The 25,446-nt window shown below is 36.8% G+C and overlaps 1 protein-coding gene across 2 annotated transcripts in view; it reads left to right on the forward strand.

The window, feature by feature from the left end:
- Positions 1-25,446, forward strand: part of camk2a (calcium/calmodulin-dependent protein kinase II alpha) — a 72,918-nt gene that overhangs the window by 3,318 nt on the left and 44,154 nt on the right. For both annotated transcript variants that reach the window (XM_066716783.1, XM_066716784.1), the window contains exons 2-3: positions 4,010-4,104; positions 24,679-24,738. In XM_066716783.1, the coding sequence (XP_066572880.1) occupies positions 4,010-4,104; positions 24,679-24,738 (155 nt within the window). The remainder of the gene's footprint in view (positions 1-4,009; positions 4,105-24,678; positions 24,739-25,446) is intronic.

Below are 25,446 nucleotides of genomic sequence, written 5' to 3' on the forward strand. Positions count from 1 at the left end.
GGAGAAGTAGGAACATTGAAATACAAACAAAAAGATTAGCGGCATGACTCCATGAAACCTTGTACCCGCCTGCTAATGAAAAAACTACAAATATACTTGATAGCTGACCTAAGCAATAAGTGGTTGACACTGAGTACAAGTTTGTAGTTTTCTATTAGTAGTTCAGTGCATGTTAGATGGTTTCAGCAGACGCTTAATCTTGCAACTCCACAGTGTGTTCCTTTTAATCACACTCAGTTCTGGGTCATCATTACGTGTATTCATCTGCTGGCATTCTTTACTAAAATAAGGGCCGAAGCCAGTATAATTACGTCACTATTATATTGTGAGACCTTGCTCTGTGAAGTAGAACATTCTTCTTCAAAGATGAATGAGCGTGTCACTGGATTAATTGTATAGAATGATATGCCAAGAAACACATGGCTCAATGGAGAAAGTGGGGTAAGAATAGAGATGTAAACAACGCTAACGTGAGTGACTGCCAGCTAAATATTTCCAAAGAGATGCTGAGTCACAATTATCACTTTCACAGATAAAAATATGCTCTCCTCATTGAATATCAGTATTAGCTGCATATCTGAGGAGTGCTAAGTTCTCTTCAATCAATGAGGAACTTGTTAACTCTCTCTGGGTCATTAACAAGCAGAAACATGTCAGTTGCAGCTACTTAAGAGTGTTCCTCATTCACCATTCAGTCTTTTCAGACACACTCCAATCATTTTGACGAGCAACTCATTCTGGTGCCTCTTGATTTGCTATTATGTCATGCATTGCTATCTGAATCCTTTCTTATGTTGCTGTTCTTCTAGAGCTGAAACAGCTTTTCCATTTCTTTATTCCCTGAAATGTCTGGTGATGCATTTCTGCTGAATTTTGGCATTGCAATTCAGTCTCCAGGAGAAGATGACCTCCTGGCAGATCTTGCTGCCCACTGAAGTTGTCTAAAGTCTTGGTGATGGTGGGGATTAAACTGGAATAGAGGTTTTGACACCTCTAACACCAATAAACCTTTACAATTATCACTGTTGTCATATATAAACCCTAGAAATAATAGTAGTCCATTTTAGTTCCATAACTGAGAAAAACTGGCAAAAAGTGACATGCCATGCACTAGGAAAATGGAAAATATTTGTAAAAGTCAGTGCGGGAAGAAAAAATGGGATACATCCAATTTAAATACTCAAACCAAAAGGCATGCAGTGACCTGATATTACCAAGGAAATGCAAAGGCAAGCAATTTCTCCAGTTTACAAAAATGCAGACAATTAGTTAGTGAGCTCTGCTGGTAAAGGACAGCCAAATGAATTAGGGAACATGCCTACAGTCTGCCACTTCAAAGCCTGGACTTCAAAATGTGAGCGCCATAACTTGTGCAAATAAATACTTTCCCACTTGCCAACAGGAAGATCAAGGCATCTGGCTTCAAAGTGTGGGGCAAATCAGCTAACGAGACACATAATTTTGGGAGAAGGTGTAAGGCTCTCTGTAAATCATTTATTTGGATTAAAAAAGATGACAGAAACATATTTATCTGTGATCGCTGCCAAAAACAGAAAAGTGCCATACTGTAAATCCCAGACTGTAATTACATATTTCAAACCCATTTCACTGGGCTGATTTTCTCTTTCTAATGGAAGTAAAATTCCATTAATGATATATGATATTAAGTAACCTTAAGAAGTGTTGTTGTTTTTTTTTAACAGATGGGGGTCAAATCTGTAGCACACTGTACTGTTTCTCCTCGACTTTTTCACAGAGAGATTCAATCTGACATAAACACTAACAGCTCTAGTTTTTTCATGAACCCAATATGTTAAATTCTTCGGAGATGTACCTGTATAAACAATGATTGTTTAAACAGAGTTGTCCTCAAGAATATTTCAAATTATTTAATTCTCAGTTTCGTGATTAAGTTTCTTGAACATACAATAAAGTTAATTTTTGTTGGCTTGTTTATGATCTTCAAATTATGTTACATCGCCATTTTATTACAGCATTACTATTGTCTTGTTTAACATGACTCCAAAAGTACTAGTATTTAAATCTCCTTTGATACACTAAACTGATTAAAATGGTCAGAGTAATGTACATGTATTATTATAATATGTTGACATTGCGGAATTCGCTGAACTTTGAAAGGAAAATGTTGCAATAAAGTTGAACAACTGGATTGAAATAGTTTCTGAAACCAGACCGGCTAATGGTGGATACAGAAATACACATTTACACTCACAGCAAATGCTCTTATTCTCTATTGACCCTGACCTCCCCATTTGCAGGCAAGAAATGGTCTGCATCTGTCAACTGCTGAGACTGAGCCCCACCATCCCAAGTGCTTATCAACCTTTCACCTTTAACAAGCAGTGAATTCATTACTGTGTTTGCACACACCGTGGCCACTCGCTGTGCATCAGTGGGGGCTGTAGTCTCTGGAGTTTCAATCTATTACCTTTCACAAACATTGCCTCTGCATACCTGCTCCATTTCTGTGCTGACAAACAGTCCATTCTCAGACTATTATGCTTCCACTGAAGTGAGTCTGTTTATTGAAAATGACAAAGTACATCGACATGCTTATTTTTCAGTACTTTTCTCCTTTGCACTCATAATAATAATAATAATAATAATAATAATAATAATAATAATAATAATAATAATATTAATAATACAAAATCATAAAGTACCTTCATTAAGAATACCCATTTTAATGTACACTAAAAATAGATAAACAGCAAACAAACAGTAAAAAATAACATTTTGTAAAATTATATAGTTTTCATTGGGGTATGCTGCAACTAAATCTATTCATTTTCTTATAATCTGAAAGATTTTGTATATTTACAAAACACTGTAATGTAATTAGTGCTTATTACACAGTTATAACACACAATTGAATTACATATTTAAATACCTAGCAAATATATTTAATTAATTAATATTATATTCTAAAACTAGTACTGTATATGTAATTACAAAGCATACGTACAACATTTTAAAACATCTTGTATAAAAATAAGGCATTTATTGACATAAACTAAGAAAACGAGATGGTGTAGTGTATTGTTCCTGAATGTTCCACATGTGAACACAGTTTCTGCAAAATGGAGATCCCTTTGATAGATATCCAGTCTTAGTGATATGATGTCCTCTTTGTCAGTCTTGAGCATAATTGTGCTGAAACGGTTTCTACATGGCAAAGCCAAGAGTTAACAGATTGTGAAAGCACCAAGACCACAGCAATAAGTGAGTCTGATGAAAGCAGCAAAGTGTTAATATGCTTGTGATTTTATTAGCTCTCTGCTGGGCCTCAAAAACAGTGCAACCCTTTCAACACACATAATAAAGCCATGACCAAAATGCAGCAGATTGCTGCAGAATTGTTGTTTGCTGTTGTAGTCTCCATTGCTGTCTGCCATAGATATATTCATCTTTACCTCCCCAATGATTTATCTATGCCATTTAAATTTGAGGCTTACCTTTTCCCAGGGCTGGAATATATTCTATCATGCTTAAAGGTTATTAGTTCCCATCTCTTGGACTTTGACTGCTATCTTTCTCTGTATGTTTCCAAAGTAGGAATGTTTTGACCACAGGATAGATTTAACTTAACATTTGTAATAGAATGTAATATACCAAACTATTCCTATTCCTACTCAAGATTGTCTAGCACTGGATTCAAACTTAATAAACCTAATATAAAAGCCCTGTGACTCCCTTGACATTTCTAGGCATTCATATTCCTTAACATCACACATGCAGAGCCGCAAACAAAACATAAACAGTGCTGAAAGCAGACGGACTGGGAATTCTTTGCTGTGCTGTCTTTATGATTTATTATAAAGTTGGCACCATGTACAGTTAATTAAACATGAACATTTTAATCTGTGTTGGAAAGGTAGAAACATGGGTTGTAAAAGAGCACCTTAGAGTGGCGTGTAGAAAACAAAAACAAATTCCATACAAGGACTTACATTTTGGTTTTCTTTTCTTTGTTTTTGTTCATTTCCAGGGGAGCCTTCTCGGTGGTGCGGCGCTGTGTGAAAGTCCTCTCTGGACAGGAGTACGCTGCCAAGATCATCAACACCAAAAAGCTCTCTGCTCGGGGTAAGCGGCATTCTGAATGTCTTTTATTGCTCCAGGTGATAAAGCACTTCAGTGAAACTATCATCCAATATTGGTCTTAAGCCTGCTTGGGCATCCTGTCCAAACGATATTTGCATATATTTATATGAATTGTATTCATTCAATTTGATCTTTAATATGTCCTGAGAAACATCACCACCAGACACGAGACCTGAATGGGTCCTGAAAACAAGTATTTGAGTGGCTTTTATATGTTTGATATGTTAACACTGGTTTCTGTACAGCAGGATACATACATAGTTTAAGTTTCTTGTAGGTCTTGAAGGCTTCATCTTGGGGGAGAAAACTTCCAGAATGCGTTGTAGGTGACGCCCACATTAAAATGTAAAACTATAGTCCCTCTTCTCCAGCGAACTGAATCTCCCACAATGGATCTGAACACTTTTTTTGCCAGTATTATTTGGTGAAAGCTTATGCCCTCGATGCTCTTGCCAAAGAACACCAGAGAATAAACATTGATGGCTCGTCTTTTGTGCCTCGACCCCTGTAGGTGTAAACTCCTACATTTATCCTACTTTGCCAGTAGAGCTTTATAGCTGAGATTAAGCAGTGACATAATTCTAAGGCATCGATATCAGAGAAATTAAAATCAGTCTGAAGATGTGATATTCACTTCAAATCCATACAAAGGCAAACAATACAGAGAAATGATTGAAAGCATCATATTTGTTCTTTTTAGAGTGTGGCTATTGTTAATGTTTTCTCTTAATGAAGGGTTCAGTTGTGTTTTTAACCCACATAGCAACCACAAAAGCCTGCTGATAATGTGACAGTGCTTTATGTTTGATGAATTCTGAACTACAGAAAGCAGCTTTAGGGCCATTTTTAAGTGCTGTACATTATTCTCCTCCTACTTTGATATTGAATAGAATATATAGGTCTACTAGTTATTGTGAAACCTTTCCGTACCATCGCATACCAGTTAAGCATGGGTTTTCGTGTCTGAGAATGGAAACACATCATTGCTTTTTGGTATAGTTGATCTTTGTCAACCACAGGTATCAAAAACACAAAAGAAGCAAACTTCTCCAATTATAAAATGTTAAATACACTCCCCTCGAGAAAACAAAGTATTCACTACCAGGTTTGGCTTAATGTTGCTTACACCTGAATTCCAATCCTGTGGTCTGAGTGGTTTTAAAATGTGATTCTGTCTTGCGGCTGTCAGAATACAGCTACATCTGCCTAGTTTATGTTGTTCCTCTGCTTGCATTATTAGGGGTTGATGCCAAGATATCTAAACCAAATATGACAGACAAAATAAACAGACTCCCTGGTAAAGGCCTAAATGGCAACTATTTTGTGAGTCCAATGTATTTTGGTCTATGCTCATGCAGAGACTGGGCAATGTCTGGAGAGTCTGCTTACACACACACACACACACACACACACACACACACACACACACACACACACACACATCATTTCTAGTTCACCTGAGGTTAATTTATTGATAGTATATTTAAAGACAAACATTTACAAATTGCAAAAAATTGTGAAAAAGTTGTGAAAAATCACAATGGATACATGGATACATTAGAAGCATGTATTTTACAATTTAATAAATCGAAGCATAATTGTGGTTTAATTGGTTAGCAAATACGATGACCTCAAATGAACTACGGTACTAATTACAAATGCATTATTAGACTGTTGAATAGAGCAGAGCTGTGTTGACATTCCTATAATCACTGCACAATGTACTTGCTAACAGCTGCCTATGTTTGGTTAATGATTATATATTTGCTGATTTCAAGTTTATAAGTCATTATCAGTGTAGTCATTTGCAATCCCAGTTATAAAGTCATACCTTTCTTTGAAAGGGTAGAGACATTGGAGAGGAACACCTCATTAATTGCTATTTCCATCATAAAACCAGTAGAGCAGCAAGACCTGGATTAAAAAGCTATATGTGAAAATAGTTTTCATCTTTTAAGTGGGATACATCAGAAGGCAGGGCTTATTAAGAAAACTCAATTAAAAGCAACTACCGGAACCATCTACCAATCACTGTCTTTCTTTCCCTTTAGCAAACTTTTGATATGTTTAAAAAAAAAAACAGCAGGAAAAATGAAAAATAGTGGGCATAATGCTTTGAAATATATGACATTTTTAAGCTTTCTGTTAAATTACTTGTCTATTACCGTCATATCTGCTGAAGATGCAGAATTTATTTTCCTATCAAAAAGTGATAAAACCCAAAACAAACACTGTGATTTATTTTGAATTTTTTAAACACTTCCTTTTTCACTATTTCTGAAGCACAATAGTTTGCCATAAAAACAAAGAGCTTTCTCACTGTTATTTAAGTCAATGTCTGGAGGCGAGAAGTATCATTTTGTAAAGTACTCCCAATTATGAACCCGGCTTGCTTTAATAGATGACACATGCAGTGTTGCTCAAACTTAGATACTATGGAATAATTTAGGATTGAATGTGAAGTTTGTGGTCATTTTGAAGCTCGCCATATCCTGATATTTTTTTTGCGCTGTGTATTGGAACGGGAAGAGTCTCCCCTTTGCTGTGCTGTGCTTTAAAATAAAGAAAGTGACTTATTGGACATGGAGAAAAATAAAAACCTTAACAAAGACTGTCAGTGAATAATGTGAGTTTGCGGCCATTTTTCCCTTCCCTTTCTATGATCCTCTTGGGTTTGCATCTTCAGTTGCATGTGAATGAGAATGGGGTTTTGCTTTTACTTTTCCGGTTAAGAAGCATGCTTGTGATAAGTATAAAGTGATTTTTCCACTTCAAATCTCTTTATCTTTCAAAGGACAGCTTTCTGGGTTTTAGTTGGTATCGCCAGGCAAGACTAAGAAATGGAGTCTGTGATTTTCTAGATCGTTAGTTTCACATGTATGCAATCTGTTGTCTCTCCAATAAAATTGATATGGGAGCTGGATTTATTTCTATAAGAATACAGTTCTTTGGTATATTTGTCACCATTTTCTTCCAGTTTGTGTGGATTGAATGGGACTGGAATTTTAACAAGTTCCTCTGATCCTGTCTTTGGTGAATAAAGACTACACACCTCCCACACTGTTGCTAAGCAGAACATTTTGTTTTAATGTCGCAGACTCATTATTAGCAAGGCAAAATTCACTATTTCATTTATCATTGTTTTATCCTGTGGAGAGTGAAAAAAAAAATGTCTCCCTCTTTCCTTCGCTCATTATATTTTCCCTATCATTCACCATAATAGAAAACTAAAGAAATGCCACCATGCAAATGCTGTAGCTGTTTTTTCACAAAGCAATTCAACGGCACCAAAACCAATCAGAAAAGAATACATGGGTAGCAGTGTGCATGAAAACATTGCCTCAGCCAAATACATTCTGGACAATTAAAACAGGTGTTTTGGAAGGACAGTTAACCCTCAGATGTAATGGAAGTGTTTCATAGTTTGCTCAGTAACAGACAGCCTATGATGTGCAAAAGGCCATTCACCCCATGTATTACAGACCTGCTATGATGTGCCTGAGGTTTATAAAAGCTGCCAACTAGTGTAGAGACTCAATGGATGTTTGGTTTCTAACATTTTGTATTAACAAACATGCACATACATTTTTAATATTGTTTTTGTGCTCTTCTGTTTCTCAGAACCACATAGTTTAAGTATTGTTAATTGCAAAATTGGTTTAAACATGCTCGGGGTCATTGACAGAGCTAGACATTTGCTTGGCTGATCTTGAAGGGTGTGGATGAATCATATTGTGAACTGGACACCATGTAGAAGATATGCATTGGGGAAAAGAGAGCAAATTTTCTTTGGAGAAATTAATGTCTTGCTAGAAACAGAAAATTGCTGTGTAGCATAAAGACTGAGAGTCTGGAGACCCAGGGAGACTTAATAAAGCTGTTATAGTGCAAGGAAGAAATATACAGTGACAGTCAGACGAACAAGCAAAGCTGTCAAAAAGAATGTCTCTTGCTCATTAGGGCTTTCTGCCGCTACTAGATACTAAATATATCTCTGCTCTTAATGGAGGCAGTATTCGGGGAGTCATAATCTGAGCTGCAAGGCAGGCTGATAGAAGTGCAGTGGACTGGACTGCGATCTACAAAAGAAATACACACAAAGAAAAGTTCAAATAACGGACTAATATTTCTCCTCTGATGTATTAAACCGTGGATAAGGTCTTGACTGGCAGGGATGGTGTTATTAAGTTGCCTGTTGAAAGGCCTTGCCTGAGGTTATGTGGCTAAATAATGCTTGCGATATTGCACAAGGTAAAGTATAGCGGAAAAACCCATAACAAGGTCATACTCTCGAAGCACACACACACACATATATATATACACATTATATTGCATTCGTATCTACATCTGAAAGGTACCTGGAAGCAACTGAATCAATTAACAAAAACATATTTAAAATGAACAGAACATTTTAACATTTTACAATAAGTCTCCCTAGTTACAGTGTATTTACATAGTAGGTACTCATAAGAACGGTGTAATTATGCATTATTACAATGTATTTAATGTGTAAAAAGTGGGCCATGCATGGTATAGCTCCAAAGGTAGCCTCCTGGTGGGCATCCTTACCAGATAATTGTGTACTTACATATACCGTTAATCATTATAACACAATAAGTACATTGTAATAATGTTCTCATGAGTAACTACAAATATTAGTTACTGAGTACCTACTATGTACATACACTGTAACTAGGGACATTGTAAGTGTAACCTAGAAAATAAATGTGTAAAATGAGAAAAATGTATAAAATATATAATAAAGAATCCTAGATAGAATTAAAATGTCTAATATATAATAAATACACATTTAAAGAAAGACCCATAGTAGGACACACATGCTAATTAAACACTCTTCCAAAAAGTGGACATGGATTTCTGACACTCGACAGCCTCTCTGTTTGAGTTGAAGACAATAAAATATCTTATTTGAAAGTTGTCCTATTGGTTTGTCTTCATGATAATTCCAATTATAACACCCATTATGAGGGAGAAAAAAGGTCACATTCCTTCAAAGAATCCCAGGTGCAACATATTGCACTGGAGCGAGTATTTCAGATTATGTAATTGATTTATACCTATATTGAATCCCCACACAATAAGGCTACAGAATTAGTAAAGCTATCAAGTGGTAAAATGATTACTTTGTTCTCCTTGAGAACTGCTTGCATAACTGAGTAATCACAAAATGAATACATGAATAATAGAAAAGTTAAAATACTTTCTTCCCTTTGTTTGTATTGATTCAAATATTCCTTTCACTTTATTTGCACATCTGAATTGTTATATCACGGGGCCAATCATCTGGCATACTCAATTACCAGCAAATGAAACACAAACAATACCCCAGAGTACTAACTCCTTGAGGTTTATTTTAAAAATAGAACCAGGTGGGCTGTAAGACACAATGCTTCCATATCTCTTCAAGTGAAGCCTTGGTTTTGTGCCCAAAGATCTGTCACACTCTCTTGCTATACGATTTCCATTCATCTCTGCCTCATTACAATATTGTTTTTCTTTTCTGGTGGTCTTTTTTATTACATTTTCTTTGTCATTTTTTTGGCAGTTGGCAGTTATTTATCCCATTCTGTACTCCACAACCAACTTCCCACCTACACCTCGCCTGAGAAATGTCCTCGCTTTTCTCAGCATTCAAATTCCAAAACAGATAGAGGAGATACAGGGTTTATGATTTAGTTTAGATAAAATAAATAGTTTCTCACACCATAGCATTCAATCTTCCGGATACCAGGTCAGAGGCCAAGCAAAATCCCTTTCCAGTCGTGGTGCCCCGTGATCGACCAATCAGCTCCCACCGATGGGAATATCCCACCAGACTCCATCTAGCCATCTTCAAACCAGAAATCTCCATCATATAGGATTCATCATTCAATGGTATATGCTTTTAGTGCATGATCCATTTGGATACCTTTTAATTAACGTTGACCTCAGGCATTATTTATGGTTTGCTGTGTTTATTTTTAGTTGCAGTTTATGCGTGTGATATAATGACTTTGTAATAAAGAAAAGCAGAGGGCTAATTTCAGATGATTGCATATAATTAGAGTAGCATTGAAAGGTTTGTTTTTCTAAGGGACAGATACAAGTTTGCTTCTCTAAATGTTTAGGCACTGGTGAGAGTATCTGTCAAAACCAACCTTTCTGACCAGATCTTAAAAACAACACAACTGTGTCTTTTGTGTAAGTGCTGAATCATCTTGTTGTTGTCTTTAGAAAAACAGAGTTCAGTGTGAAAAAGAAAGAAAAGAAAGAAAAAAAAGCAGACACCAGTTGACTTTAATCCGGGGTCACTGGAGGTAATTTACATGACATTTGTGAACAGTGTATTCTTGTCATTTTCTATTGATAGCTTGCTAGAAATCACATAGCATTTGCATCAGTGAAGTCTAGTACCCCAGTGGGTCCTACAGGAGCACACTGAGCAAAGAGCAAACTCAGTGGGAAGGCAAAGTGTTTGTAGACAGAAAGTTTGTTAGTTTTCAGCCTGCCACCCCCTATTTTCATATTTGTGTTTTTCACCCTTTTTGAAACCTTTAGCCATACGTAAAATACTTAAAAAACAGCCAAATGTCTTTGAGAATATGGATCCTGGGTACCAGATTTTTTCCTGTCTTCCTGTACTAACGGCAAGCTGCAATTACATAAGCCCATTGCAAGAGTGCAAGGTGTCTCAGCTCTAGTTTTTACTTTGCCTCTAATACACAGCCAACACATTGACTTGGTGTGAAGGGATGTTTGAGTTCTTACAGACAATTCATTTTTTTACTTAGCTGGATGACTGTATTTAGGGTGATCTAGTACTGACACCTAGGAAGAAATGGGAAATGTTAGATTACTCAGACATATACATTGTAAAGCTTGTGTTGCAATGGGAGTAAGGTGTTTCTTTAATTTGTGCAGCTGTTAAATAACATCTGGCTTGCCATGTAGTTGTATACCATCACTCTCCAGTTTCCAAGTGGCCTGCAACCACAGCATACTGCTAAACTGGAAAAAAAGGTGTTTTAGAATAATGTGTCTATTAAAAAGTCTTAAAGCAAAGCAGATTGAATTACGATTTTAGACTTCACCACATTGTAAGATCTGTCTTGATTTATGAACAATTGTGGCTCTTCAGTTTATTTGGTGAGAAGAAAATACACAAGTCAAAACCTACCCCCAGTTACTGGGAAACATGTATTAGGTTTTAATACAGCAGAAAAGCATCACTCCAAAACAACAGCTGTGGTCCAGAACTGTTTAAAACCAGCTAAATCAGATTCGTCCCAAGGGTAACACAATTTCTTAATCCCCTTATTTTACAATTAACTCTGTCTTCCCATTATGAAGTCATACCGACTGTTCTGTTTGGGTGGTCTAAGCAAATACATTTTTAACAAAGTCCTGATACATTCATATTTATAAAGGATTAATGAGTGCTGATTAAAGTCCTGATTCTTTATTTTGTTTAATAATGTTTTAGGACTGCTTTTGAAAATATGTAATTAGAAAGGACAGATAGTAACAATCTGTATTGTAATTTTTTGTATTATTATTAATTATTATTACATAGTACTAATGTAATTTCAATGGGTAACACTTTACAATCATGGTCACCAATTCTTAATGAATTAACATATTCATATATATTAACATATGAATGCCTCATGCACTTTGATGTTGAGTTCTGATGTTGATCACATGTATAAGCCCCAACCCCAAACCAGGTCTGTAACCCTCTCCCTTACCCTGACCCTAACCTTATATATATGTAATTAACAGCAGAACTCAGATCACCATCTATTCATTAGTTATACCTGTGGTGTTCATATATCAATTAATTAAGAATTAGTGCCCATTATTGTAAAGTGTGACTGGATAAATTAATATAATGTACCAAAATGTGCCACCTTTCAAAATACGTTTACTGAATACCATATCTGGGGACAATTCAATTAAAACATATAATCTCAAGTATATGTTCCTTGTCAATGGCTCACGGTTTTTGGGAAAGTCAAACTCAATTATCTGCAGTACTAGTCTGAACTCCTGGCAGAAGTCAGAGCTGACAGTCTTATTTGTATTCCGAGCAGGAGTCCTGGATGGAGAGATAATGGAATATAATTTGATTGGTAAAAAAAGGCACACAGGTATAGATTAAAAATAAATACATAAAGGAATCTAGCCTTGCATTCATTATTATTCCAGTTCCCCTGAAGTGTTTGATGTGGGCAAGCTGATTCACCTGCGGAGAGCACAGAACAGCACGAGCATCGATAAAAAGAACTCTACATGCAAAAAGAAGAGACTTAATAATTATCTTTTGGGGTATTTCTCCTTCAAAAATAAATCAGTTTCTCTTTTGCCGTCAAATATTCTGCTAAACCGTCTCCTTGTACTATTCCTGACAGCAGACTGCCAAGAGAGAGCCAGCATGGACACATAATGAGGCCTTGCCTGCCACTTTACATTGCGAGAATCCCGAATCTCGGCCTTAGTTCAAATGACATCAGTTGGCTGCCTGACACTGTGTCAATCTCTTAGGCAGCTTCTATTGGCTCTGCCTTTAGACTACATGCAGTTAGTCACAGACCATATACCTCTAATGTCCTGTCTGCTTGATGAAAGACAGACACATTCCCTACCACCGCTCTTCACCGAGACACAGCAGGAGATACACTCCCCACAGCACTCAGAGAACACACATCAGTCAATACTTAGCTCAGACTGATCTTGCAGCACCAGTGATGCAGATCTGCTAAGATTATATAAAATATTACTTGGTTGCCTGTTGGGCATTGTCCAAGTGGCTACAGGAGAGGAAAATGCGATTTTGTTCGGTGCAACTCGCACATAAAAATGGTTACTGAATCTTTTTCCTATGTTTTCACAGATTGTAATATTGAAGTTCTTGACTAGGTGCAATTGATGTGCATTTAAATATATATATATACACTCACCTAAAGGATTATTAGGAACACCATACTAATACTGTGTTTGACCCCCTTTCGCCTTAATTCTACGTGGCATTGATTCAACAAGGTGCTGAAAGCATTCTTTAGAAATGTTGGCCCATATTGATAGGATAGCATCTTGCAGTTGATGGAGATTCATGGGATGCACATCCAGGGCACGAAGCTCCCGTTCCACCACATCCCAAAGATGCTCTATTGGGTTGAGATCTGGTGACTGTGGGGGCCAGTTTAGTACAGTGAACTCATTGTCATGTTCAAGAAACCAATTTGAAATGATTCGACCTTTGTGACATGGTGCATTATCCTGCTGGAAGTAGCCATCAGAGGATGGGTACATGGTGGTCATAAAGGGATGGACATGGTCAGAAACAATGCTCAGGTAGGCCGTGGCATTTAAACGATGCCCAATTGGCACTAAGGGGCCTAAAGTGTGCCAAGAAAACATCCCCCACACCATAACACCACCACCACCAGCCTGCACAGTGGTAACAAGGCATGATGGATCCATGTTCTCATTCTGTTTACGCCAAATTCTGACTCTACCATCTGAATGTCTCAACAGAAATCGAGACTCATCAGACCAGGCAACATTTTTCCAGTCTTCAACTGTCCAATTTTGGTGAGCTTGTGCAAATTGTAGCCTCTTTTTCCTATTTGTAGTGGAGATGAGTGGTACCCGGTGGGGTCTTCTGCTGTTGTAGCCCATCCGCCTCAAGGTTGTACGTGTTGTGGCTTCACAAATGCTTTGCTGCATACCTCGGTTGTAACGAGTGGTTATTTCAGTCAAAGTTGCTCTTCTATCAGCTTGAATCAGTCGGCCCATTCTCCTCTGACCTCTAGCATCAACAAGGCATTTTCGCCCACAGGACTGCCGCATACTGGATGTTTTTCCCTTTTCACACCATTCTTTGTAAACCCTAGAAATGGTTGTGCGTGAAAATCCCAGTAACTGAGCAGATTGTGAAATACTCAGACCGGCCCGTCTGGCACCAACAACCATGCCACGCTCAAAATTGCTTAAATCACCTTTCTTTCCCATTCAGACATTCAGTTTGGAGTTCAGGAGATTGTCTTGACCAGGACCACACCCCTAAATGCATTGAAGCAACTGCCATGTGATTGGTTGGTTAGATAATTGCATTAATGAGAAATTGAACAGGTGTTCCTAATAATCCTTTAGGTGAGTGTATATATATATATATATATATATATATATATATATATATATATATACATTTTTATCAATCTCTTTTTATCCCTGAGGCACTCCTTCCTGTAAAACTATTCTGCTTCTAAGAAAAGATCTTCAACTCAGCCAAGAGAGAACCAACAAAAATCCTCACTAAAAACATTGCATTCTTTAAACATATTTTCTTTAAAACAAAATCTTTGTGTTTTACTTATAATGGGAACAAATGAACATGACCTTCGGTGCACTGAATATTATCATCTGCATTACAATCTCAGCCTACAAGACAAAAGAATAAGGGAAGGGAAAAATCAATTTAAAAATGTAAATGCACATATGCTAAGTTTTTTTTCAATGTAATAGTCTCCCAAGGTCTGTTAGAAAGCTGAGATGTATGATGCAATAGAACAGGACTAGCTTCAGGGAGACAGTGGTCTGCAAATGAAATGCAGAAGCTAAATCATGCTGATGAGTATGTATTTTAAGTATGTATTTTACTACTAGTGCACTACTCCAGCTGGAATAGGTTTACAGTTAAGCGATGCCAAACACATTCAATCACCAGTTTAATAAATCCCTTAAGGTAAACATTCTTGTAGAAGTATAGATTTGCTATGTAGCTATGTTTTTCACAATGTTTTTCCGAAAGAAGGCTTTAAATAAATAAAACTCAGAAACTGCACGAAGGTTCAAACAAAGCACTCATTGAATAACTGAAAGTGAAGGAGGGAAAACAACCATTTATTGATTTTCACCCAAGTTTTTTTCTTTTCACTTTATAGCCAATTTAAGGTAAGCAATCAAACTCCCTTCAAGCAAATCTTTGTATCATACCTGTACCACATATCTTTTTTCACTCACTCAACTATCTCAAAGTATATATGATGTATGAATGTATATGAAGTTGCCTTAATAACAGATAAGGTGGATCAAGACATTCGATTTAGGTTTCATTGTACCGTGCCTTTTTCTTATGTTAATGCTTTTTTCTCTTAACTTTTCTAGTTTAAGCTTTTAATCAGGAAAATAGGAGATCTATATACTCTTTTGAGCACTCTGTTGTGGGGCTGTAGTACTGAGGGGGTTAAATATATTTCCATCTATATGTTCAGGCATGTGGATATAATTAACTACTAAATTTCTTAGGAGACACCCTTATCCAGGGCGACTTATAATTGTTACAATTTATCACATCATTTTTGTCTACATACAATTACCCATTTATACAGCCGGGTTTTCACTGGAGTAAACCAGGTACAGTACCTTGCTCAAGGGTACAACAGCACCCACCTGGGATTGAACCCACGACCCTCCACTCAGGGGTCCATATGTATGTAGGGAAAGCAACATAAGCAAGCTTTTAAATAAACGATTCAGTTACCTGCAGTCTGGGGTGAACAACTGGCACACAGTCAACAACAACACACCCCAGCACTCGAGAAACCCCTGCACCACTTCCAAGCTGACACTTAAAAAAAGGAAGGTTTGGTGCAAACACGTTTGTCCAGGTCTCCAGCTTTTTAAACACCTCATGCAACAGTGATCAATTATCTGCTGAGAACCAGGCATTCTTAGGGTAAAAGAGGCCATATTTTCGAAACTCATAGCTATGATTTACTGGTCCCGCTCAGATTATAGTCAGGGATGAAAGACTGTTTCATCACAATAATTAGTTGCCTTTGATTTATTCCAAATAGCAATACAATCTACATTCATGGTGGGTAAGATATATTGCAGGTACCTGAATGCTGTGCCAAGTTTGGAGCTTTTTCATTGCTTAGTTATTCAATTTACAAACTACAAAACTACCCCCCCTCTCTAAAATCTAGTCTTGTTTCTACAGTACTGGTAAAAGTCTCTCTGAATAGCATGTTGAATTGATCAGTTCACCAGATGATTCAGAACACAGCCAAAATGCAAACCAAGACGCTCTCCTGCTCACAAGCATCAGTGTCATAATGCAATCACCGAAGTTCTTTTTTGAATAGGCCATAACCGCCCTGCATTTGCATGAAAGGTTTATTTTGCAAAGTTTCTCCCTCAGCTGCTTCAAGAGACTGTTATACTTTGGCCAGGTTAGTGGCCAGTTTGTACATTTAGAATGAGTCTATGGAGCCGTCTCTCCATGCACAGGGGACGGGAAAATTGTTAATGCGCATGAAAAATCCTGTCAAGAAGAATTTCATCTCCAGTGACTGGAAGACACAAAGTGAAAGTGTCCCTTCACCGCCAATTAAACCCCTGGAATGCTGCTTTTCTCATGCTGTGCACAGGGTGCACAGGGTATAGGGTGTTAACTACAGCACACTGAGCTATAAAGTGTTCAGCATTGGAACATATAAACACAAAAAATAATGCTAATCCTCTATATATACCTAAATATTAATTTTCTGTAACCTTACTGAAAGAATATAGATGGGTATTAACTGCATTACTCTCCATTACTTGTATCTTTATATATCTTAAGCCTTCATAGCAATTATATTTGTCTCTTGAGCAGTGCCGTTTACAAATTCAGGAATATGCAGAAGGCACTCTTGATCGATGTGTTGGTCTGAAAAGACACTACTTGGAGAGACACTGGCGATATGGGACATTGTTTCACAACCTTTTCAAGCCTCTGATGCACATGGTTAACATAACATTTTGGCTCACCAACCCGTCTGCCCACCCACCATATTATAATCTTCAAACCAAAACTTTAATTGGAGAAGTTTCTACATCCATGCAGCATATCTGCGGCAATGCAGACACTGTACTGATCACTATGCACCAAAAACTGCAAATCAAAATACAATCTTACACGTCCACAGAAACCAACTGTAACATAAATATTGAGAAAATGAGAATGAATGAATCAGAATCTGATTCCAATGTATCACTTATCAACATTTCTTCTTTTCTATAGTATAAATTACAAATGTATTTGCTTTTATTTACATTATTTAACTCAGCATCTTTAGCCAGTATGTACTTTAAAGAAACAATGGGACGGAACCACATGCTAACATAGATATCATTATATAGCCTTTTCCATGTGTTTTTAATTGTATTTATATTTTTGGCTGTGTTTCAAACATAACGGTCAGAATATATGATTATAATCTATAGTCTGTGTATCTCATTTGAATTGACCCTCCAAATTTCAATTTTCTTTCGAGGAAAATAAAAGAAATGAGGTGATAATGCGTGTATGTATGTATAAATGTATGTATGTATGGATGGATAGATGCCTGTATGCTTGGGTTATTCCGTTTTATTTGAGATAAATCTTGATTATATTGCTTTTAGGGTGAAAGCAGCAGCCATCACACCCACAGACAGCCCACACACACTAACACATTGTTTATGAACTGCAGCATAATACATAGCCTTCAGCTTCAAAGCCTCGCTATTATCTTCTCATGCAAATAGGCATCCCCATAGGAAAAGAAGAAATATATTAAAAATATACTTTCAGCATGTATTCAGTGATTTACAATCGCACCACATTTGAATACAGCAGTAACACTTCGGGAGATATAAAGATACATATAATTTAAGAATCTGATGGGTTGGATTCACTTTGATAATGGACCCTGACTGAATGGGTAAATTACATGCTTTGTTCTGGATTTATATTCACCAAAAGATGTGGTGAATTGACTGATGCAATTTAAATCGGCATCTAATTCATTAAACATATTTTTGAGTTAAAAACTAACTTTTGCACATAAATAAGACACTTATCCAGAACGTATGTAGTTTCATTCAGAGAAAAACAAATGTAAATGATTGCTATGTGCATTTTCTTATATATTCTTCGCTGAACAAACTAAATTATTTAATAAAAAAGCAAGTCAAAGGTACACTATTTGCATGTGTGTGGGGTTTCTACAGAAAATACATCATTGTGAAGGAGAAAAGCAGTTACAAGTTCAGCAGGTATAGCTCCTGAGCACTGACACCATCAGATTCAAACGGAAATTAAAAATGCATTCGATAAGGCAACAAAGGTAGTTTCTACAAAATTACGTGCTACTGCAGGATTTTCCTCATTTGAACATTGTGGTCTAAGGCTTTTACACCACCGCTTTCAGGCAGTTGATAAATAGCAAATTGATTGACAGGTATACAGATAAAGGCAACAAGTATGAATTTAATTTGGGAAGCTATACGGTTCTCCTCTGTGTTGGGAAAACTGGATTACAGATTCATCACAGAGCTGAGGACAGAGGGAAGCATTCAATCATATTGCATATGCATTAAAAGAGCTCATGACGGTCTGTTAAATATGATTTTAATGCTGCTGGCCTTTTCAGCTAGTTTTGTTAATGTGCTGAAGAGTCCACTTCACTTGTCGACAATGGCCTGAAATTTCATGGCTGTAAAACGAACCTTGTTAAACACTCATCAAATTGTATGAGTTGCCTCTGCAGTTAGAAACAGAAAACGAACAAGAGTTTATGGAAGAGGAAGGGAATTAGATGGCGATATGAGATATGATGAGAAGGAAACGTGTCTGTCTAGAAGTGACTGGACATGGTCGCTAACCTGCCATGAAAGAGCTTTTGGTCTAGTTTTTGTTCTTGACAATGTATCACCAGACTCAAAATTGAGCACTGTGACCTCAAGGTGAAAAACTGCACACAGTTTCTTAGGACACAGACAGGTGGCCACCAGGGAATTAATTAATGCTTCCAAACTCATTTGATTTGGGATGAAAGCGAGGCAAATTCAATTTCAGGGGTTGAATGTTTTGCCTTTCCCTTTTGCAGAGAGAGGAAAGCCATGTCACGGCTGTCTCAAAGCATTGACTCCGTGATTGGATCTGTGCGGTTCTTTGTTTTTCTTGAAAGAGTAATAATATACCTTTGGTTTCATGCACGGGTAATCCATCTCAAAGCAACTGGATGGCAGGAGCACACTCCACAGCCCCTGCTAACTCAAGATTTCCAAAGACACATTGTTTTCCCTCTTCAAATGGAAGGAATGGGTTCCCCAAGGCAGAATTTTATTATTATACATATATTTCTTTAGACATTGGCACTTAAATAGGCCATCGGGTTTCTTTTGAAACACTCTACCTCCTTGCATCATTTTAAAAGACAAGACCAGCATATTTCAAGCCACAAGCAGTATGCCTGGTAACAAAAATAAATTAAATCTCTATTCAAATGAGGTAACAAACCAACAAAATATGAAATAAAACAAATAGCAACTTGTATAGCAACAGTACTTTCATATCACAAACACACACACTAAGACACATATAGACTTAAATACCTGCTGTCATTTTTTGTCTTTGCAGTAACAGAAGGTTACTGTCATGTGTCACCCAGCTATGGTGTTGCAGCCTCCTGCTGTGTGTGGCACAGGTAAAACTGGCACAAAGAACCCTAGGCTAATCTTGAGTCCACGTAGGGTATACTGGGCAGCATTGGTGCTTTAAGGGACACAGGGACTACAAAGTATGATGAACCTGATTGGCAAGTAAAGTTGCTTACTTAAAGTTGTTTTATGTAGGAGTTCAGCTGGAGGGACACAAGGTTGAGTAAAAGAAAGAGTAATGCCTTGTAGCTTTCATACCTCTGGTAAGTGGATTTTCGATAGAATTACACTACTCAAATGGATAAGAACATTGCTTTCATATAGCAGAGTTACCCATTAGAATGAGGTACTGGAAGTTAAACAGGTGACTACTCTCTCTTACAAAGAATTAAACATTAATGCAGCAACTCAGTATAAGTATAGCACTTATGTCATTTATAAACTTCTTCCAAGATGATATTATTCAACGAGCCTGCTGGGACTCAATCACTGCACACTGTCAGACTGGATTCACTGAAGTGTCCTAACATGCAACGAAGCACAAACCTGCAGATGGTACTAAATCCCACAGTGAGAGCAGAGTTCTGGGTTGAAAATTAAATTAAGAAAGAAACCATGCTATGGCCTTATCAAATGCTTAGAGATAATAATTAAAAATGGGTAACATGATATTTGAAGAATGGCATTATATAAGAGGCCATTGAATTCAAAATGAATTAAATATATCAACTAGACATAAATATGACATATACTGAAATGTGTATATCATCTACTTAAACAAACATGACACATTGAAATAAGTTTATTGTATACTGCAAATAATGCAGCCCATTAAATGAGTGCATTAGATACTGAAATGCATATTGCAGATTTTCCTGTAAATGCATAAAGTATTACTTGTAAAATAATTGTTCATGACCTCTTTAACTATATGAAGAAAGTTACACATTATATATGCGTAAATAAAGTAAATAAATTAAGTTCTGCAGAAAAGCAGTTGACATCTCATCATATCCACTTGAAAAGACATTTGATATCTGGAAGCCATACATTTAATACTCTTTATAAACCATTGAAATAATCCTAAGCCATGATGACTAATTGCACCCTAATTAATTCCTACCTAAACAATTCCTACTTAATTTGTACCTAAAGGTGCCTTTTTCCATAGCTGTACAGGTGCAATTAAACTGGTTAGCCTTTAGTAAATGAGACATGCTTCAAGCTACAGCATAAAACAATAATACTGTATTTTTTCTGTGAAATGAGAGCACTGGCACGAGTTAAGAGAGGAGTCTTGCCTTCAGCATCAAGGTAGATTGTATAATTAACCAGAATGGAATATTAGGACAATGGTATCAATTTAAAATCAAATAGCTAATATTAATTTTAAAAAGTACATGAAAAGAACTTTCCTGTGAAAGAAAAATAGGTACTTTTTTCAAGTAAGATCCAATATAAGAATCATACAAAAAAGTTCAATTGACCAAAACAATCTGTCAATAAGATGCATTGTGAAACCAGATACAGTCACAGTATTTACAAAACAGTCTGAGTTCTCAGTTGGATGGCGTGGGTTTGCTGGTGTTTAAACCTCCGCCTGTCGCAAAACAGTGGCAGACACCAACACCAACTCATCAGCTATCGCAGGCAGGGATGTGGTTGAAACCAGCAGTGTTGTGTAAGAGCTGTGAAGCAATGCAAAGCTGTGAACCATTGCCTATATATATATATATATATATATATATATATATATATATATATATATAAATAATCATATATCTACAATACAAATCATTTATGAAAATATGCAAATTACCATTGTACTTCACATTATACCATTTAGTCACATATAATTGGCTCTGTACATTTTAATTTTCCTCTGAAAATGACAGGCTCAAGAATCGGCAGATTAATTCAGGGTTAGAACAACATGAATTACGATTTTTTTCTCTCCATAATGCTATTCTCTGTGAATTCAGCCGAGTTGCCTAGCAACACAAATTTAGAAGACCACCGAAATAGCTTTGCAGTTCAGATATATATTCTTGTTAAGAAAAAGCGAAAACAGTATCCACATGGATATCTGTCGAAAACCATATATGTCATTAAGTTTTCTAAGGAACTTTTCTGAACATCCCAAGATCTGTTTTCTGTTTCAAGACAAAAGGGGCTTAATCCATTCACCCACATACATACATCAGGTACCTCTGGCAAACAGCTTTGAGTTTCTTGTACGTATGATCAAAATAAAAGCAAATCCTTGATTGTTAATTTACATTTTCATTGTCTGTGTTAATTATTCATTCTTCGCTGAGTAAATATCTCAAATATCAAGTTTACCTACCAATATACCCTACCAACCAGCTCTGCCACAGAGTTACCTGCTCTGATAATATCTATTTGATTAAATGTTATTACAATAAAAAACAAAAACAATAAAAAACACTGCAATCAAATTTAATCAATTTTTTCTTCTTCCAGAAAACGTTAGCACTGTTTCAACTGAAGCTATTTTCCTCAGTAAAACAGTAGTTTGAGCCTCTAGTGAATTTGTGTCTCTGATGCTTTCATCCAGGAGTGACAGTTAAAGGCTTAAACTTGTTTCTTTCCAGACACAATAAAAAAGTTATATCTATTTATTTTTGGTCAATTGTTAGTTCTGTCGTTCCCATATAAAATAGGTGGCACATAAGTAGCTTAAGAAAGGATTCAATTTGGTTTGGTTTAATACTTGTCTGAAAAAGGCAGGCTAAGGTGTATGATACAAATAGATGGGGGGAGAAAAATGGTTTGTAGAGAGGTTGCAAGTTTACTTCAGGCAAACCTACCTGATGCACTGCATACAATGTTCTTTTTTTAAGTATTAAAATTGGTATTACTCATTAATATTTCAAAACCTCTCTTCTTGGTGAAGGACAGACGATCTATTTTGCTAAACTGAATTATTAGTGCACTGCTTCACCGCCCCCATGCTTTCATTAGTGGGAGAAAGTCGAATGTAAACCTGCCTCCGTGGAGTCTCAGCGTGACCCCCACACTTTCCTCCCCCGCTGCAGGGTCACCTGGAGGTCTCCGGCTTCACTCTGCATACGTAACATCCCCTAGTTACGGCAAGTGCCAGCTTCACGGTGATTCACACTGGCAAGTGAATGAGGGAGAGCGCGCACCTAAGAGCAACCTCATCTCAAGTAGAATTCCAGTCCCTTCTATTCCAATAAGCTGTTGTACCTTCACATTTTATTTCTGGGTATTTTAATTTAACCCTAAACATGTCCCTCTTAGATGTTTTCCTGATTAGACCTGGTACAATATCAATTACAACACTGTGATCACTCTAAGCTTCTTCTATTGTTTTATGTCAAAGATGTTGTTCCCCACAGACCCTGCAATCCCCCCCGAGAGCTACATGCTGTGATTTGTATTGTTCACAGACGAGCAATGGCTTGAGATGTGGTATTGTGGTGAGCCAGAGTTACTGAACCAATAGGGGAACATCAGGAGGGGTGAAATCTTGCCTTTGCTGTGGCTCCAAAGGGAGACCGCTCCTTCAATCGAGTTCAAGGCTGGATCTAATAAACCGAGGGGTAATATTTCACAATGTGGTTAGAAAGTCTATGAGAGAAAAGTGAGATTTTTTTAATCCTGTTTGTGGTATTCTCAATCATGTCCAAGAAGTTCCAGCCTGGCAGAGTGACTTCAGGGAATCCATAAACAGATGATCAAATGTATTGTGAGAAAAAAGGGAGATTTGAATTATTGCTTAGATGGCAGATGAGTTCTTGTTTTGTCACAGTGTGTTCTTTTGCAAAGTTCACAGAGGGAACAAATCTGCTCTTATCTGCTGAATTGAAAGCAATAACTTTACTTGTAGGCATGTTTCAGGGGAAAACAAAGATACAAAGTAATGAATATTTAACCATAAAAGCTGCCTTGGGTAAAGGTGTCTTTTAAATAACTTTCTACTAATAATACTGCTGCAGTAAAGGCACTACTGCTAGGGCTGCTTAATCTAAAACCCATCCTCGAGTCTATTTAGAGCAAACTGGTGGAGAGGTAATAAACACACATAAACACAATTACAAACACAGCATAATGGATGTCCTGAACCCAGAGAGATGAATCCTGTTTAAATAGTCTTTATTAAAAAAATGTGCCATATAAGAGTTATGAACAGAAATGACAATTTTCACCTTCCTGCAATCTCCGGAGATCCTCATTAAGTGTCTGAACTTCAGTGAAAAATGACTTAGTTAAGCAAAGATGGATATTGGTAATTAGAAAGTCTCACTAAGGTAACTAATTTCCACAAGGGAATAAGATAAACGTTCATCTCAAGTCCCCTGAGTCAGATGCTACAGTGTTAGATGTGAACCACATTAAACCTTGAATACAAACAACAGATCATGTGTAAACTGATTTTCTGAAACAATTATGAGTCTGCTAAAAATAGATACGTAATATATATTTATATCATCACCATCACCATCAGCCCATATCGAGCCACTGCTGGATGAAGGCTCCCCAAGATGATTCCACTTGCTTTGATCTACAGCTTCTCTTTTCCATGTCACGCCTGCAAAGTTTATGATTTCATCTTCCCATCTTCTATGTGGTCATCTTCTAGGTATTTCTTCATCTCTTGGGATCAATTTGATACATTCCATTGTCCATCTTTGATCTGTTCTTCTTGCAGTGTGTCCGGCCCATTGCCATTTTAACATTTTCACTCTTTCAATGATGTCACATATTTTCGTTTGTTCTCAGATCCATTCATTTTCTTTCTCTTCTTGTTATTCCAGGCATACATGGTTCCATGCTTCCTTGTGTCGTCCGCAGTTTCTGTATCGTTTTTGCATTAAGTGACCAGGTTTCACAGCCATAAGTGAGCACTGGCAGTATACATTGATCACATACTTTTCTCTTGAGGCAAATGGGTAGATTTCCTTTCAGCAGCATACTGTTTCTTACAAATGCACCCCATCCATATTACTATTCTTTTTATTTCTTCCATAATATCTCCATCTGCGCTGATTTGTTGTCCAAGGTAGACATGACTTTATCTGTGTGTTTTTTTTGTAGATCACCAGAAGCTGGAGAGAGAAGCTCGGATTTGCAGGCTCTTGAAACATCCAAATATTGGTGAGTTTGATTAAAGAATGCTATCCCTTGATAAAAAAGATAAAAATAAAAAAAACTTTCTAAAGCAGAGCTATCAAAGAATATACAGTACACATACTTTATAATACTTTCTGCTCAACCTGGTGTTGGTGCCTTTAGGATCTTTAGGATCATCTCATAACTGGCTTCATGAAATCCTCTTAGGTATGCAAATTATGTAAATTACATCATACTAAGTAACATTTTATGATCCCAGTGCAGTTTTTATTTATTTATGAGAATCTGGGAGCAAATCCACCTGTTTGTTCAGATATCCATCAAAATCTTGTGATATATTTCATGATAGAAGTACAAAATACATATACCAGTCCATGACCGAAAACCCTCAGAATTGAAATGGATTTACCAGTTATTCAGATCCTTGATTTCAAAGAGCACCTATTTAATAACTGTCCTCAGAAATAACAAATCATTTGAGAGCCCCCTGATAATTTTCAATTGAATTTTCTGTTGCCTAAATTATTTTTTGTAATATAAACATTAATTAAAAACCTAAAGACGTAAATTGGTTTAGAAATACCTCATGTTGTAGATGCATGCTCTTAACTGCCAACGGCATTAGCATGAACATCTCCATAGAATTGTGTGTAATTTTCTGATTAAGAGACCGCTCAAGGCTTTTCTTAGCATCTCAAATGTTAAATAATGCAGTCCCTGCTCACTGCATTA

The sequence above is a fragment of the Amia ocellicauda genome, chromosome 11, assembly GCF_036373705.1.
Source record: "Amia ocellicauda isolate fAmiCal2 chromosome 11, fAmiCal2.hap1, whole genome shotgun sequence".
In the NCBI taxonomy this organism is placed as follows: Eukaryota; Metazoa; Chordata; class Actinopteri; order Amiiformes; family Amiidae; genus Amia; species Amia ocellicauda.